At 35.3% G+C, this 17020-nt stretch overlaps 4 protein-coding genes across 4 annotated transcripts; 2 read left to right on the forward strand and 2 right to left on the reverse strand.

Annotated features, from left to right (window-relative positions):
• Positions 1-430: 430 nt before the first annotated feature.
• On the reverse strand, positions 431-3183 carry LOC116135698 (protein MHF1 homolog). Its single transcript, XM_031421412.1, has 4 exons — positions 3133-3183; positions 2877-2976; positions 906-986; positions 431-802 (listed from the first exon to the last, which is right to left on the reverse strand). Exons 1-4 carry the CDS (start codon positions 3181-3183, stop codon positions 654-656), a joined length of 381 nt encoding a protein of 126 aa, XP_031277272.1. The 3' UTR covers positions 431-653.
• Positions 3184-4529: 1346 nt separating this feature from the next.
• On the forward strand, positions 4530-5171 carry LOC116135699 (trihelix transcription factor ASR3-like). Its single transcript, XM_031421414.1, has one exon. The coding sequence runs from the start codon at positions 4530-4532 to the stop codon at positions 5169-5171; it is 642 nt and encodes a 213-aa protein (XP_031277274.1).
• Positions 5172-6164: 993 nt separating this feature from the next.
• LOC116135683 (magnesium protoporphyrin IX methyltransferase, chloroplastic-like) lies at positions 6165-8091 on the reverse strand. Its single transcript, XM_031421400.1, has 2 exons — positions 7292-8091; positions 6165-6753 (listed from the first exon to the last, which is right to left on the reverse strand). The coding sequence occupies exons 1-2, from the start codon at positions 7847-7849 to the stop codon at positions 6352-6354; spliced, it is 960 nt and encodes a 319-aa protein (XP_031277260.1). The 5' UTR covers positions 7850-8091; the 3' UTR covers positions 6165-6351.
• An 852-nt stretch (positions 8092-8943) lies between these two features.
• Positions 8944-16774, forward strand: LOC116135700 (probable alpha-mannosidase At5g13980). Its single transcript, XM_031421415.1, has 22 exons — positions 8944-8976; positions 9651-9662; positions 11424-11537; positions 11626-11686; positions 11966-12054; positions 12194-12367; positions 12533-12652; positions 12777-12860; positions 12949-13020; positions 13517-13630; positions 13952-14052; positions 14152-14245; positions 14340-14507; positions 14604-14696; positions 14947-15012; positions 15140-15196; positions 15369-15588; positions 15685-15824; positions 15953-16018; positions 16106-16165; positions 16249-16320; positions 16751-16774. The coding sequence occupies exons 1-22, from the start codon at positions 8944-8946 to the stop codon at positions 16772-16774; spliced, it is 2034 nt and encodes a 677-aa protein (XP_031277275.1).
• The last annotated feature ends 246 nt before the right edge of the window (positions 16775-17020 follow it).

Consider the following 17020-nt stretch of genomic DNA (forward strand, 5'->3'; position numbering starts at 1 on the left):
GGTCAGTTAAAAGTACTGAATCCAGTTTAGCGTGGTCCACTAAAGCAAAAGGTTGGGCCAGGTCGATCTAAAGAAGTTAACAATGTTACAGGCTCAACATTCTATGTGGCTTCCAAATTATCATTTTGTCCATAATTGTTACAGCAGCTGCGGGGAAACACTGAAGTACGAACTTCATAATATTACCGGACAATATTTTAAAAATAAAAAATAAATAAGATAGCCCCGGTAATTTAGCAAACCCCCAAAGAAACATTAATATACTATGAACTAACCAACTATAATTAAACAATCAGTCAAGGTTTCTTCACCTGAGATTAAAGAGCCCATACAGTCATGTCTCTTTATGAATTTCTGACTTAATTTCACTGACAAAAAGCCAACAGAAGATTTTCTTCAACTATTTAACATTCTTCATCAAAAAATGAAAAAATTGTTCAAATATTATAGAGTGATATATCAAGTAGCAATCGAAGTGATAATTACAGCATAACCTTAATTACTTTCCAACTTCTCTTATGTGGTTGATCAGCAATTTGCATAAAGCAACTTTTTAGAGGAAATGCACCTCGCTAACTTAATTGGCCAAGTAGTCATGTGAGTGATTTAATTGGGCCCTGATTATCAAATATGAGTACACATACTGGAAAGTGTTAAAGATCAGGAACATGCACTACGCTGGTAGTAGCTTTGTCTTCCTTTCTTGAAGCTTTCTTCCGTTTCCTCTCAGATTGGGGTTCTTTTGCTTTCAAATCATTACAAAATGACCTTAATAAGGAAGCCAAATGATCGTTTCTATGAGCTGAAAACATAAGGTAGAAACCATAAGGTAGACATTCTATGGGAAATAAAATAATAACATTCAATTCACATGACATTCACAGTCCATGGACTTGAAAACTCACCAGAAAGTATGACATCTTCGGTGTTCACAGATTTACGTCCAGCATGCTGTGCAAATAGCTCAAGATCCTTTGCAAGCTGTTCTGAATTTCAAAAGGTTTTCCTCTTGATTAGTTCAATGAAACTTGATGTTACAATGATCAGAACACATTAATGGCATAGCTGATGACAAAAAACTTCATCACCTAAATCCTTGCCTGACGCTTTTTAAGTATAGTAACTAAGCAGTGCAGTATTGTTCCATTGTGATGCTTATGTCATTCCTTTCTTTCAGCAAGACAAAATGCAAACGTAAGATGGAACTTGTTAAATGAATCTGAATTCTAAAAAACCATCATGAAATCTGGTGCAATTTATAAGCATATATAATACCAGCTACATTTCTTGAATAGAGCATGATACAGCTTCAAGCTACTGGGAGGAATTTGGACAACTACTCAACAAAAGAGGCAGATAGATCTGTTTCATATCATTATCGTGAAACAGCAGAAAATAAATGACAGCTAAATGGGTAGCTATTATATATTTAAGTAGGAGAAAAACCTCCCCATGACTAGTAATTACCATGAATAAAAACTTAAAACCATAAGTTGAGCTGCCCCGATTTCACAGTTGTCCCAACTTTTGAGCATACTTCCAAACTTATTCTTCATAAATGGATTTAGCAACTGTAAACCTCAGAAAATTTTAATCAGATTATCACTATCACAGTTTTTTTCCCTCAACTCCTCTTGATTGACTACAGCAGTTCCTTCACTTAAGTTCCAGTTTGCTTATGAGCATTATAATGAAATCATCAAGGCATCAACTGTGAAGGAAGAGACACACTACACTTAGGAGACTAAGATATTATTTGGTAAATCAGCATATCTCTTGATTTGATAAAGTAATGAGTCATCTTCTAATATGCTTAACACACCTCAAAAAAAGCTGTTGTATTGGGTGATAGTAAATAGTCTCATGTAACTGTAGTTCTGTGGCTTGTCAAACTAAGTAAACTTCTTTGATATCATCACATACCTGATAGATTTTTCAATTGTAAATCTCAATCATAATATTAATCCTATTAAAATGTTCCTGTTTCTGATAACAGATTTTCAGCTCAACAAAACTTTGAGTTGTGGATTTCATCAACCCTCACGCCATATAGATAATAAAAAACATATCAGTCTGTATAATCATGTTATCATAATTACCATTGAAGTGAAATAGTTAAAAGAGACAATGCTGAATTGTCAAAGCCTGAGTAAGTAATAGCTATCACATGCATGTAAAACCAAAACCATGTATCGAAACAGATTTCTTGCATTCTAAACAGATATAATTAAGCTATTACGGATCAAATCCATTCTTGTTGGACACATACGTAGATCCTTAAATCCATTGGATATTAATGTTGATTGGCCAATTGAACTATTACTTTTAACTTTGCCTGTATTGAGAACAGAAAAAAGCATTTTCTACCTTACACACCGTTACTGTTATTGTCCACCAAAAACATATTCCTCTTAGCAGCTTAAAGTTCCAACAAACTCTCTTCATCAAGCAAGGAAGATAATACTTATTTGTTATAAACTATACATATATCATTAACATGCACCGAATCTTGGAGTATTAGGATTCAAAATTTTCTAATATTGGTATTTTAACCAAGATCAAGCATATTAGAATATAAGCTTTATTTATCAAATGATTATCTTAGGCTTCAAAAACTAGTGTGATCAATTTTTTGATTTGTTGTTACTAAAACTTCAAAACCTAACATAAAATCTGCCAAAAGCCTTGCCCGAATCAACTAAGTAGCAACTCAATTTGTGCACTAAAATAATTTGCCACTCGTAACAAGAAAAAAAATTCAAAAAGTAAAACACGATTCGCGATTGATCTAATTTATAGCAAATGATGATAACTCATTTATCAAGAAAAGAAAGTATAAAAAAATAATCCAAAAAATTTTGTTGCGTGAATCTTACCTGTGTATTTAAAGGCGAAATCTGCAATATAAGCTATTATCGGTTCAGATATTTCCAAGCCGTTTCTCTTTGCTGCTCGATCAAACAAAGGACAATTAAACTGAAAACGGTGAGTTTTGGTTTATCAGAACTGGCATTAAATGTGTCAAAATAAACTAAAATGAGCGGAGAGAGTGAATATCGAAAGAATCTAACCTTCGGTTTCGGCGATAGAGATGGTGGCGAGACGAAATCGATCTCTTAAGATATTAATTACAGATTCATCTTCTTCTTTCTCTACATCGATTCCATTTGCATCTCCTTCCATTGCAAGCTGTAGCTATCTAGGTTTCTCTGTTCCGTGATTATCCGTACAGACAAAATATAAATAAGAGGGAACAAGGAGCGGAAAAGAAATGGGGACATTTAAAGATTGGTGTTCGTCCTCGGGGATTAAACTGTGCGATTTATTGCCTTTAAAAATTTATAAAAAATGCCAATCAAGAGTTAAGGCGCATCATTTTGCTAGGTTAATCCACAAATTAATCAGATAATTATTAAAAGGGTACGTCTACATCACTGATTATCATAATCCAATATATATAGAAAATATTGGACTCTCTTAACTTCCTTGGAGGAAGTCATAAAAATCCAGTGGAGTTACTAAAGGAGACGTGCAATTCTGGCCTTGACAATACTAATAGGTGGAATAGCGGGGACCAAATTGTAAGAATGATTAATTCTGAATCTCTGATTTCGTTTCTTGTCTGAAACAAAACAAAATTTAGAAGGTGAATCAAAAAAATTAATAGCAATTGATGGTTGAGGGTTTTATTTATTTGGATAAGACAAGAAATTGATGGGTCAGTTGCCAACATCATAAGTAACTATTTTATATAAAATTTACCAGTTTTGGTTCTAAATTGTCATTATCACCTTAACCAACTTACCATGTCCACTGCCATTTTAGGGCAATGCTATGTGCATTAACCATTTATACTAATCCAAGTACTAATATTGAAAATTTAAAATTTCTCCCAAAAAAATATTCAAATTTTTCAATATTAATACTTGGATTAGTATGAAATGGTTAGTACACATAGTATTATTGGCCATTTTAATAGTGATTTGGGTTCTTTATGAACATTAAAGCATTTATTTATATTTTTATATGGACAAGATATTTCTCGTTTGGTTTATAATTAAAGTTGATACTGGGGACAGTAACCGACATATATCACTTCCTACGGGACATATCATTGAGACTAACTTCATTCATTATGACGTCCGGTTGTTAATCTGGTACTTTACAACGTTTGACAGAGGTCGTTCTTTTATATAGGAATCTTCGTATAGAGATTGAAGGGAAAATTTGTTAAATATAGATTCCTTTATTAATTCCTACCAATCAACCTAAACTCTTATCTCTAACGTTTATTTCTCGTGTTGAGTTACCCTCCTTCACCCTAAGGAACTTGTCTTGTAATCTCAAATCCGGGCTTAAGTACGAGTGTCTTGTCTAAATTGTATATTATATACGTCCAGAAATGGAAACAAATAGGTCGTTAGTAAACTCGTGAACGACGGAAATCTAGATTGGTCTAGAATAGCGTTTGCGAAGAGAAATCCGGAAGTGGTTCTTGCAATTCGTGTGTTAAAACAAAGTCATCTATCATGGCAGAAGGGTCAAATGACATGCACAAAAATACTAGTTCTCTGCCAAATGGAACTGATGGCAAAGTTAAGACAGTAAAACACCCTCGATGGACCAGACAAGAATCTCTTGTTCTCATACAAGGCAAGAAGGTTGTAGAGAGCCAAATTCAAGAGGGTCACCGATCCATTTCAGCCTTTGGACCAGACCAGAATGAACCCAAGTGGGATTCAGTCTCATCATACTGTAAACAGCGTTGCGTGAACAGAGGATCAGTACAATGCCAGAAAAGATGGAGTAATATTCTTGTAGATTTCAAGAAGATCAAAACATGGGAATCTCAGATGAAGGGAGAGGTGAAATCATTCTGGATGATGAGGAATGATTTGAGGAAAGAAATGAAACTGCCAGGTTTTTTCGATAAAGAAGTTTATGATGTCTTAGATGTAGGAGTCCTTGCCATGCCAGCAGTTCCATTGGCACTTCTGACAACCATTATAGATGCAGAAGATGGTAAACATTATAAGATCATGACTGTGGCAGAGAAAGAAGATGAAGATGACAAGGCAGAGACAGTTTTTGATAGCAGTCAACAAGCTCCAGCACAAGATGGTTTATTCAATTTTGAACCAACTGGATACAAGGAAATTGACCAGAGCTGAGAAAAGGAAACAAATGGAAAAGCGAGTCCCAACAAGACAGTTGCTAGCCCGTTGCACATTTCAGGTAAGTCATAACCATCTTGTATCAACATTATTCAAATTTCAGATATCAGTGACTTTGTTACTTTCTAAGAGTTGTTTCTAATATCTGAATCCTAGATCATTTAAGGAAGTTAAGATCTAAAATTATTTTTTTGTCTTGCAGATACAAGGAAAGAGAAGTGTCCAGAATCAAGTAAATGTACAGGATCTACATCTCAGGAAAGGTGGAAGAGGAGGAGGTTGTCATTATGTGTTAGTGAGGAAAAGAACATGGGGGACCGCTTGATCATGGTTCTAGAGAGGAACAATAGCATGCTGAATGCTCAACTTGAAGCACATAACATCAATTGCCAACTGGATAGGGACCAAAGGAAAGAGCATTTGGATAGCATGATCACTACTGTGAATAAACTCACAGATGCTCTACTGAGAATTGCTAATAAGTTCTAGGAGAAAATGCAACAGCAGAGATCCTAACAAAACTCCCACCAGTGTAGCTGAGCATATGGGAAATGTCTGATAGACACCACAATTGATCTCAGTCATGCTTTTACTTTCTTTGTCAAATCTGTGATCAACAAGAAGCTTCAGTATGTACAAAGATCCCACTCCAATCTTTTCCTCCCATCTGGTTCACAATTGCAATGAGGTAGGTAACAGAAAGGGGTACATTTGTCAAATAAGAGAAATCTGTACGGTTTAGCAATTTGATATTTAAATTACATAATTTCATTTGCAAGACTTATTATCTTGTCACATATTAGTTCACTCCGTATCAAAATCTATATCAAGTGATATTCTGCTCTTAAAAGATTCTTTTGACAGGTACTTGAATGTTTGAAAATCTGAACGCTAAGAGTAATAGAGCTCAATCTATTGCCAAAGAAAACTTGTAAGGTAACAAGTTAATCAAATTGAAATTTCGGATAAAAAATCGAGCAAAATCTTCCAATTGGCTCAAAAGTTAGGTACTAAGAGGGACATCTAATATACATTACAGATACATAGATACGTGTACATAATGATGAGATACAACAAAAATTAGGGCTCTACAAAAAACTTGCACCACTTTCACAACCATTTATAGCAACGGAAAAAGTGGAATAAGGTAAAAATCCAAATCTAACCTTTCTTCCCTCTATGCAGGGACAGCCTCAACAAGCCTTGCAAAGTAGAACTGTGTAGTAATTAAGCCCCTCTTATTTATTTTCCACCCAGCCTTTTGTAGTGCTCTCTCCACATCTGCCTCTGCGTGGAGATATGCTCTTGTTGCCTTTGAAGGCCCGGGAAACAACTCTCCCACTCTCTTCAACAAATCATAGTAAAATGTCTTTGGTGCAAAGCTTAGAATAAGGCGTTTTTCAGCCAATGAAGCCAGGTGGCCAATCATCCCATCTGCTTTATTCTGGGGATAATGTATCAAGACATCTAAGCAGACTACCGTGTCATACTTTCCATCTAAACTCTCCAGATCCTTCACTTCAAATTTAGGCAGCACGGGTGTTTCACCTTCATTCCCTGCTGATAGTTGCTCTTCTGCCTGCACAATAATAAGATTTAATCGCACCCAGTGGATGAAAATAAAGCTGTAACTGCATTGTTCAGATTTTACATGAATACATGGATCACAAATCAAATATAAAACATAGAATGCCCAAATGCAAATTGTTTTTACATTTATCGTAAAACATAGCTTCCATTATTATAAAAAAAAAAAAAAAAAAAAAAAATCATTCCAAACGAGAGCTGAAGCTGAAACTTTATACTCTTTCGCGGGTTGCAATACAATATCCAATGCTAGTAGCAGTGTAGCACTACCGTCCAGGTCCAATAATGTTAACGAGTCAATTGAAGTTAGAATAGTATTATTATCAATTATGTCATTTAAATGATGTTGCACAAAATGTATTACCATTTACAAGTCACCAAAATAGTATTTACCAAAATAAATACGACCGAGATTGTGATACGGTGACTACGCGAGATATCAATTCACTATTACTCAACAATACATAAGCACATTTCCAGCAAACCGAAACCAAAGCATCATAAAATTCAAAAACGACCAGTCGTCTCACCTGTTTCTTAGCTTCAGCGACCATAGCCGCCGAAATGTCGCTAGCCGAAACAATCGCCCCTTCTTTGGCCAACGGAATCGACAGACTCCCGGTCCCACACCCGGCATCACAAACTGTTACTCCTCTTAAAGACCCTTCTTCAGTCAACATATTCATCACATTTTCAACGGTCTTCGCGTGACCCAGACGAATATCACGCTGAACTTTGTTCACATCATCAGTCTCACCGTAAATCTTCTTCCATCTTTGGAAACCTGAATTATTGAAGTACTCTCTCACAACGTCTTTATCTCCACCACCGACTTCCTCGGCCTGGAGTCGGCGCCGGCGCTCTGGGTCCGCGAGGGAAAGCAAGGCGGCCAGTGCAGCAATGGAGCCGCCGCTTATAACGGCGAGAGTGGAAAAGTCTGGGATGGAGGTGGTGGTGGCGGTGGAGAGAGGGGGGATGGCGGCTGGTGGTGGTAGCATCGTTTTGATTGGTTTGGTGCGTTTTGGAGAGAGTATAGTAGGATTAGTGTGGAAGGGAATATGAGATGATAGAGAAGCTGAAAAAGCCATTTTATATTATAGATTGAAGTTTTTCAAAATATGGATTGTTGTGTGTCCGGCCGGTGGGGAGAGGGGAAGAAATGGCGGTTACGTGGCGGGGAGAGAGTAGTTCTGTTAGTGGTGACGATGATATTGGTTGGTTGGAGATAAGATAAGAGTTGGAGATGATGGCCCGTGGGCATTCGATTTCCGTGGGGCCCGCTTTGTTTTTGGGGACTGTTTGTTCTGGTTCATCGCTGCGACGCTGCCATACGTTAATGTTTTGGATCTCACTACTCACGGATTTAAAATATAGGCCGGCACGTTTGTTTTATTATTTGTATACAGCTTTTAAAAAAGTTAAGAGTGAGGTAGTTATTACAAGAGAGAAGGATTTGAAAATTTACAAAAATATTATCCTACATTTGCTAATTTGTCTAAATATGCATATAATAAAATATTAAAAATTAATAAAAACACATTCAGTCATCTGTTAAATATCGGCAGTCGGCCACAATCGTTGGAGGGTGGTCGATAGTCACTGTAATAGCTCATGATCGGCTAGATCTAGTCGGTCGTGCATCGATATGGCATTTTCTAGTCATATTTGGCCATGTTTGATCATCAACGATTGCCAAAGATATGACTATCTTTGATGACTAGCTTCGACCAAAGATATGGCTATCAACGACCCAGTCTTTAGCTGTAGATTTAGCTAAAAAATGATAGATCGGCGCACTACCAGCTATATCCAATCAGTAGTGCGCTATTACACCAGATTCTGGCTACCTTCTAGCGGTGGTGGCTGGAATCTGACAAATGTGGGTGGACGAATGTGTTTTTATCAATTTCTAAACTTTTTGTGTGTGTTTAGTTAAATTAACAAACCTATGAGGTTTAAAAATAGTTGAGTAAAATATAATAAGATTTTCGTAATAGAGAAACAAACAAATATATATTTTGGGTAAGATAGGGATATGACAGTGTGGGAATGACAAAACACACGCAGCTAAAGTTCTTTAAAACGCTATGATATATATATAGTTATGCCTAAAAAGTTAGCAAGAGCTAATCAGGATTCATGAAGGTTTTTTGCCATCCAAATGTTGCCACGTCGCACAGTGATGGAAGAGGTATGGTTCTTGTCAGTGCAGCAGGTGAACGCCAGGCTTGCGAGTGATCAGGGATTGTTCACCTGCTTAAGCCCTACGCAATTTGAGGATATTTCTCGTGCAAATAACTAATGAGATGCAAAGAAGAACTTGCATGACACATACCCACTTGCAGGCTTGTAATCATTACCTTGAATCCTCCCACTATAAATAGAAGACTCTCCTCTCATTTATGGGATTGACTTATCTTAATCTAAAAATAGCATACACACACTCTCTCTCTCTCTGTTTTCCCACTAAATTGTAACTCAGCTCGCCACACGTGATCTAACTGTACTCATCTATTAATACAACAACAGTGGATGTAGGATTCACTTTTGAGCATCCGAACCACTTTAAAAATCGCTTCTCATTTATTATCTTATTTTATGTTTTCATATCACGTGTAATTTTCAAGTTCGTTTAACACTTTGCATGTGTAAGTCATTGGTATCAAAATCAGTATATATATATATATATATATATATATATATTCTAATAATGGGAAATTAATCAAATTAATATTGTACTATAACTATGTTTTTAATTTAAGATTGGAGTAAAACAAATCATATATGAACAAAAGAAGCAGTTAATTATGAATATATATCAATGACTTTGAAGATAAATAAGTAGAGTTGTGCTGATACATGAACTATTTAAGTTCTTTATATTTCCAGGGATTGGGGCAGGTTTGTCTCATTTATCATCCTAATTGAATTGTTCAATACTTCAATATTGTGATGATGCTACCAAACTTTAGTTGATAGATTATAAAAAGGTTTAGTTGAAAGAGGACTTGTCTTAACGCGGAAAAAAAAAAAAAAAAAAATCACTTTTGAAAAACAACAAAGCTACGGACACCGAAAATTTACATCGAAAATATGTACCGGCCTACGTGTTTTTTTTAACATTTTTTTCTAGTGAACGGCCATTCATCAAATTTGGACGGCTGTTCACTCACATGGACGCCGTCCATAATATATGCGGAGGTCCATATACAAGGGACGGGCGCCCCATTTAAAGGATGTCGTCCATAATAAAATATGAAATAAAAAATAAAAAAACTTAGGGACAGCCGTCCATAAATTTTGGATGGCCGTCCATACTAAAAAAAAAAAAAAAAAAAAAAAACGTTTTGGACAGGCGTCCATTGCCGTCCCCTGATGTTTTTTTTGCCTAATTCTTCATCATCATCTTTAATCCTGAAGTAACCTTTGAAGTTTTAAGTTTCTCCAGGTATCGAATCTCGTCTCATCCTCATCATCCCTTTAAATTTATCCAATGTTTTACATAGACATTGGATTTTTATTATTTTTAATTCCAAAAAAAGGCCCTAGAATTTAGTGCATAACTAATGAATTTACATTAAAGAAAGAACCTTCCATTTCCATATCCACAATCACACTGAAATTATTACCTCATAATAACACCATATCAAAATATCCCTCCATCACCACCATCATAACCAGAACAGTGCTTTGAATGTGTCATAATAACACCATACGACGTACCATACTCAATTTATTAAATCCAGCTGTTAAATTTCCCAGGGGGAGTTATGTTTCACTTTTTTAAACTATGAGGGTGAAAGGTTGTTTTCACAAACCAAAGGGAGTGCAGAAATTTTAAATATACCCTAAAAGAAAGAAGAATGATTGGTTCGTCTTCACCAATCACCATATCACAAGAACAGCCTAACGTGCTTTAATAATAATATATAGATTCTTTATCATTATAAGCGTCAATACATGCAGTCAATCACAAAAAATCAGATTTGGTTCTTCTAAAATCTATTTTATTGATAAAAACGTGACATTTAATAGCATATTTAATATAACAGCTGAAGATAATTATAATCGATATTTCGATAAATAAAATAATCCGACAAACGAGTCTTGAAGGCCAAACCGAATCGTAGAAAATCCTAATAAGATAATGCGAATATAAACTAAACGTATACTAATCGATTCGGTAATAGCAACTAATAAATGATGGTCAGCATGATATTGGCATATTAACTGTAACAAATTCTTAAATTTCACGGGACTTGCTATTTTCACTGAGTCTGAGCTGGAATTTTGGATTGACAGACTATTCACTCACTTTTTACTACCAGATAAAGCTTAGAGATCAAGACTTGTTTATTCCATATACAGACACTCCATCTTGCTTCATGTGCTCGATAATATACATTATGTTCGCTGACTGTTACCAAACAAGCAGTACAAGACAAAGAAACGAAAAATCATTTTTGGAATTTTCGCTTCATCATATCCAAGAGAAAAAAGATCTGTAACTTATATCTTCTTTATATTTAAACTCTCCAAAGTTGCTACTTGTTTGAAGTAACTGTTGGCAACCGGCATTAATGGCAACTCAGTTTCGTTTGATATTGCTCTTTTTGTTGGCATTGTTGTTGTGGAGTCGAAGTATATAAAATATAATACTAGGCTGGGATTGTTCCGGGGAAGATCAATGTTCATTTGGTGGCTCACTCAAATGATGATGTCGGTTGGTTGAAAACTGTGGATAGTACTATGTTGGATCTAATAAATAGCATCCAGGTTAGATACTTTATAGTTAAAAAGGTTAAGGTTTCTGTTTTTGATTTAAAGTTTGAGATTTATTTATTAATTTCGTTGTTGATTGCAGGGTGCTTGTGTGCAGAATGTGCTTGATTCCATAGTTCCGGCATTGTTGGCTGATAAGAATCGCAAGTTCATATATGTTGAACAGCAGGGCTTATGCCTTTTTCTTTCTTGTGTTTTGTTGGTAGTTGAGAAAATGTTGAAACAGAGATGAAACTGAACTTTGCGTCAGTAGCAATAAAAAAAAAAAAAAAACTTTAATTTCTCTTACTTTGCTTTTGCTCAGTCTTTTACGGAAAGAATAAAAAAAAGCTTGAAAATGAGTACTAGTTGAAAGGTTTGGTCGTTTTCGTTATTCGTTCTGCTCCTTTTTTGAATTGTATTTTTTTTTTCCCTATATACAGGCATTCTTTCAGAGGTGGTGGACAGACCAGAGCGAGGAAGTCCAAGATACCGTGAAGCAGCTCATCAAGTCAGGTCAACTCGAGTTAATGTATGAAAGAAACAGTTCAACTTTCTTCTTGTTAATTTCTAACGTTTACTCTGAAACTAGGATCAATCCTTCAAATGAAAGAAATATTTTTTTAGCATTTTTTTATTTAGGATGTGAAGTATACATACTTTGGGTGCAGAAAGGGGGTATGTGCATGCATGATGAAGCGGCGCCACATTACATTGATATGATTGATCAAACAACTCTTGGACCATCGATTTATCAAAGAAGAATTCAATTTGACTCCAAGAATTGGTTGGCAATTGATCCCTTTGGTCATTCTGCAGTGCAGGCTTACTTGTTGAGTGCAGAGGTAGTACCTCTTACCCTGCTGTTGTAAATATGGGTCATGTAATTTCTGTGAAAATGCTTTTCCATCATGATGGCCAAAACAATTTAAAATCATACAGTCCCTTCACCCTCCTTTATGCATGGTTCATCAATTTGTTGAACAAAGGCCTTCTTGTTGGTTGTGTAGGTTGGATTTGATTCACTTTTCTTCGCAAGAATTGACTATCAAGACAGAGCTAAAAGGAAAGATGAGAAGTCTCTTGAGGTTGTCTGGCGTGCCTCTAAGAGTCTTGGTTCTTCTGCACAGGTAACTTTATCTCTCTTTGACTGTAAGCGCGCTGTGGTTTGATTTAATGCTTCAAATGATGTTTCTGTTGTCTCATTGTTGTAAAATTAGTAGTGCATTTGCTGATTGAATTGTTCCTTTTTAGATATTTGCTGGTGCATTCCCTGAGAATTATGAACCTCCCAGTAATTTCTACTACGAAATTAATGATGATTCCCCAATTATCCAGGTAATTTCTGCTATCAACTTAGTGATGCATTGATGTTCATATATATGATCACTCCTGATTCTTTTTTTGTTCTTCCCCTGACTTGCAGGATAACATGAATTTGTTTGACTATAATGTCCCTGAGCGCGTCAATGAGTTTGTAGCTGCTGCCGTAGCTCAAGTAAAATAGTGATATTAAATTGGCGTTCTATGCTTTGTTATACTTTATTATATCTCAAGAGAAACCAGTCAAAGTGTGCCAGTATTTTTTTGTTTGTTTTTTTTTATGTATATTTTTAAATTGATGGAAAATCTCATGTAAAAGTAGGTTTCTACTATTATTGATGTCAAATTATGCTTTGTTATACTTTATTATATCTCAAGAGAAACCAGTCAAAGTGTGCCCAGCATTTTTTGTTTGTTTTGTTTTATGTATATTTTTAAATTGATGGAAAATCTCATGTAAAAGTAGGTTTCTACTATTATTGATGTCAAATTAGTATCATACCCACTAGTTCTTTACTTATAATTAAAGCTTTATTTAAATTATGATCTTTGGTAACGACAGTGCACCGTTGAGTTGGTGTGACATTGAAAGTTTCTAATTTATATAAAAATGAAGTTAAAATATGAATGACTTAGAATTTTGCTGATAATATTACTCCTCTTTTCTGCAGGCTAACATAACTCGGACAAATCATGTTATGTGGACTATGGGAACAGATTTCAAGTATCAATATGCACACACATGGTTCCGGGCGATGGACAAGTTTATTCATTATGTCAATCAAGTTAGTTTCACCTCACCCCAAATTATTTTTGCATTACCAAATTTGTAGCTGAATGAAATTATTCTGCTCTCACATTTCATTTTCAAAATAATTTCAACCTGCCTTAGGTTGATCAGTTCTGTTTCTACATTATCCAACTCCTTCCAAGTCCTTTCTGGATGATATATATTTTCTTGTGTGTTGTGTTTGCTAAATTCATTTTCTAGTTATCTTAAGGCATTTCCTGATTTCTACAGATGATCTTATGTTAGTTACCCTGAAACTTAACCTTCAAGTTCTTAGTTTTCTTTGTTAATGGAACGACTGGTTTGGATGACATAGGATGGTCGTGTTAATGCCATATACTCAACTCCATCGATATACACTGATGCAAAGCATGCGGCAAATGAGGCCTGGCCACTGAAGACAGATGACTACTTCCCGTGAGTATAGATTTCAATTTTAAATTACATATATGATATTTTATTATATCCATCCGTCTTTTGATGTTTAACCTGTATTTGCAATCATAAATTTATCAGATATGCAGACCGTGTAAATGCTTACTGGACGGGATATTTTACAAGTAGGCCTGCCTTGAAAGGCTATGTTAGAACAATGAGTGCCTACTATTTGGTGAGACATATTTTACAAACTACTACTCTATATTGTGATCATTTATTATAATTTTAGATATGTTAATTTTCCTTTGATTATAATGTATGAACAGGCAGCTAGACAATTGGAGTTCTTTAAAGGAAAGAATAAAGCTGGTGCCACCACTGACTCTTTGGCTGATGCTTTAGCACTTGCACAACATCATGACGCAATCAGTGGTACCTCGAAGCAGCACGTTGCTTCCGATTATGCAAAACGATTGTCAATTGGCTACAAGGAGGTTTGGACTTGATTTTTTTTCTGAAATTATTCTAATAGTTCTTTTCAATTTGCTAAAGTCTAATGCTTCTCATTTGATAATTTTTTTTCCTGGCAGGCTGAGGAAGTTGTTTCAGCATCATTTGCTTGCATTGCAGAGTCATGCCTAAAAACTGGTCGTCCAAATCCAGTGGTGACGAAGTTTCAACAGGCACTATACTATACTTCACACTTGCTGCATTTTTACTATGTATTTAAACTTGCATTCTAGGATGCTAATGAGTTCTTCTTAAATTTGATATAATGGGATATTGTACCAACTCAAGATTATGGAGATAACTTTTATGCTTCAGATGTGCTCTTCAAAACCACCACAACATAAATTTGCTCCTTCACTCATTATTTTGGCCAAAATTTTAAATTTTACAAATGCTGATTTCCATTTTTATTTGGCCTTGCAGTGTCCACTTCTGAATATAAGCTATTGTCCTCCATCAGAAGTTGATCTGTCTACCAGAAAGAACCTGGTAAGGAGAATACCTGGTTGACCTTTCATTTTTTATAAATTTTTTCAGCATGCGTTTTGGTCTTTTGAAAAGCAATCATTTTATTCCACTTAATTATAGATGTATTCTTTGATGTTCTCTTCTGTAGGTGGTGGTGGTGTACAATCCCCTTGGGTGGAAAAGGGAGGATGTTATTAGAATTCCTGTGAGTGTTTTTTTAAAAGTTTTAACTTCATATTTTGATTTTAGCTTTAATCATTGTTCCCTGCTCCTTGCTTTATTTTCTAAGTGCACAGCGAACGTAGAATATTTTTCTTTTCTTTATTTTTATTTTTTTATGAATATTCATATCATCTAAACTTTCTAACTTGCTGCAGGTTTATAACGAGAAAGTCACTGTGAAGGATTCCGAAGGAAAAGAAGTTGAATCACAACTTCTGCCCATTCAAGATGCGTATAAGACCTTAAGAAACTACTATTCTGTGGCTTATTTGGGGAAATCCAAAAAGGAGGCCCCAAATTATTGGCTTGCATTCTCAGCATCTGCACCACCTCTTGGTTACAACACTTATATCATCTCAAGTGCCAAACAATCAGGTTACAAAAGTGATTGCCATTTTGTAAAAATACACATCTGACATAGATGAATATGTTAAGTTGATTGTTCTATTGTGTCTCACTTTATGGTTGCAGCGGTTTCGTCGGAGATTAAATCATTTTACAATTCTGAAACTGCTAAAAATGATAAAATAGAAGTGGGGCCAGGAAACGTGAAACTTGTATATTCTGGAAATGAAGGAAACCTTATTCAGTATATCAATAGCAGAAGTAAAGTAAGTTATTTGGTTGGCAATTAATTATCCTTTTGATTAAATAAAATGTATCCTGATATGTTTTCTAGCCTTCATTTCAAATTTAAAGCTTTAAGGGAATTCTAATTTGAATTAATTCACACTTGAAGGTTGAGCAATCGGTTGAGCAGTCATATAGCTATTATTACAGTGATAATGGAAGTGCTGATTTGCAGGTAATGAATTACTTGTAGTTTTTTCCTTCTATATTCTTGGTTTGTGATTATATTTTGAAACAAATGTGTTGATATAAAATTTTGAAGGCCTCTGGAGCATACATCTTTCGTCCAAACGGTTCACATCCCATCGATCCTCAACAGCAGGTACAGATTTCTGAAACACTTGGACAAATGAACATTCTACGTACACCGACTTTGATAAATTAAGGAGCTATTTGAAGTTTCAGGTTCTTCTTAACGTTCTACGGGGACCACTGGTGGATGAGGTACATCAGAGGATCAATTCATGGATATATCAGGTAATATATCCACTACTGTGAATAAACTCACAGACGCTCTACTGAGAATTGCTAATAAGTTCTAGGAGAAAATGCAATAGCAGAGATCTAACAAAACTCCCACCAGTGTAGCTGAGCATATGGGAAATGTCTGATAGACACCACAATTGATCTCAGTCATGCTTTACTTTCTTTGTCAAATCTGTGATCAACAAAGAAGCTTCAGTATCTTCAAAGATCCCACTCCAATCTTTTTCCCATCTGGTTCACAATTGCAATGAGGTAGGTAACAGAAAGGGGTACTTTGTCAAATAAGAGAAATCTGTACGGTTTAGCAATTTGATATTTAAATATAGTTCATTTGCAAGACTTATTATCTTGTCACATATTAGTTCACTCCAGATCAAAATCTATATCAAGTGATATTCTGCTCTTAAAAGATCTTTGACAGGTACTTGAATGTTTGAAAATCTGAACGCTAAGAGTAATAGAGCTCAATCTATTGCCAAGGAAAACTGTAAGGTAACAAGTTAGAAATTGAAATTTCGGATAAAAAATCGAGCAAAATCTTCCAATTGGCTCAAAAGTTAGGTACTAAGAGGGACATCTAATATACATTACAGATACAAGATACGTGTACATAATGATGAGATACAACAAAAATTAGGGCTCTACAAAAAACTTGCACCACTTCACAACATTTATAGCAACGGAAAAAGTG

Source organism: Pistacia vera, unplaced genomic scaffold (genome assembly GCF_008641045.1).
Source record: "Pistacia vera cultivar Batoury unplaced genomic scaffold, PisVer_v2 Contig302, whole genome shotgun sequence".
In the NCBI taxonomy this organism is placed as follows: domain Eukaryota; kingdom Viridiplantae; phylum Streptophyta; class Magnoliopsida; order Sapindales; family Anacardiaceae; genus Pistacia; species Pistacia vera.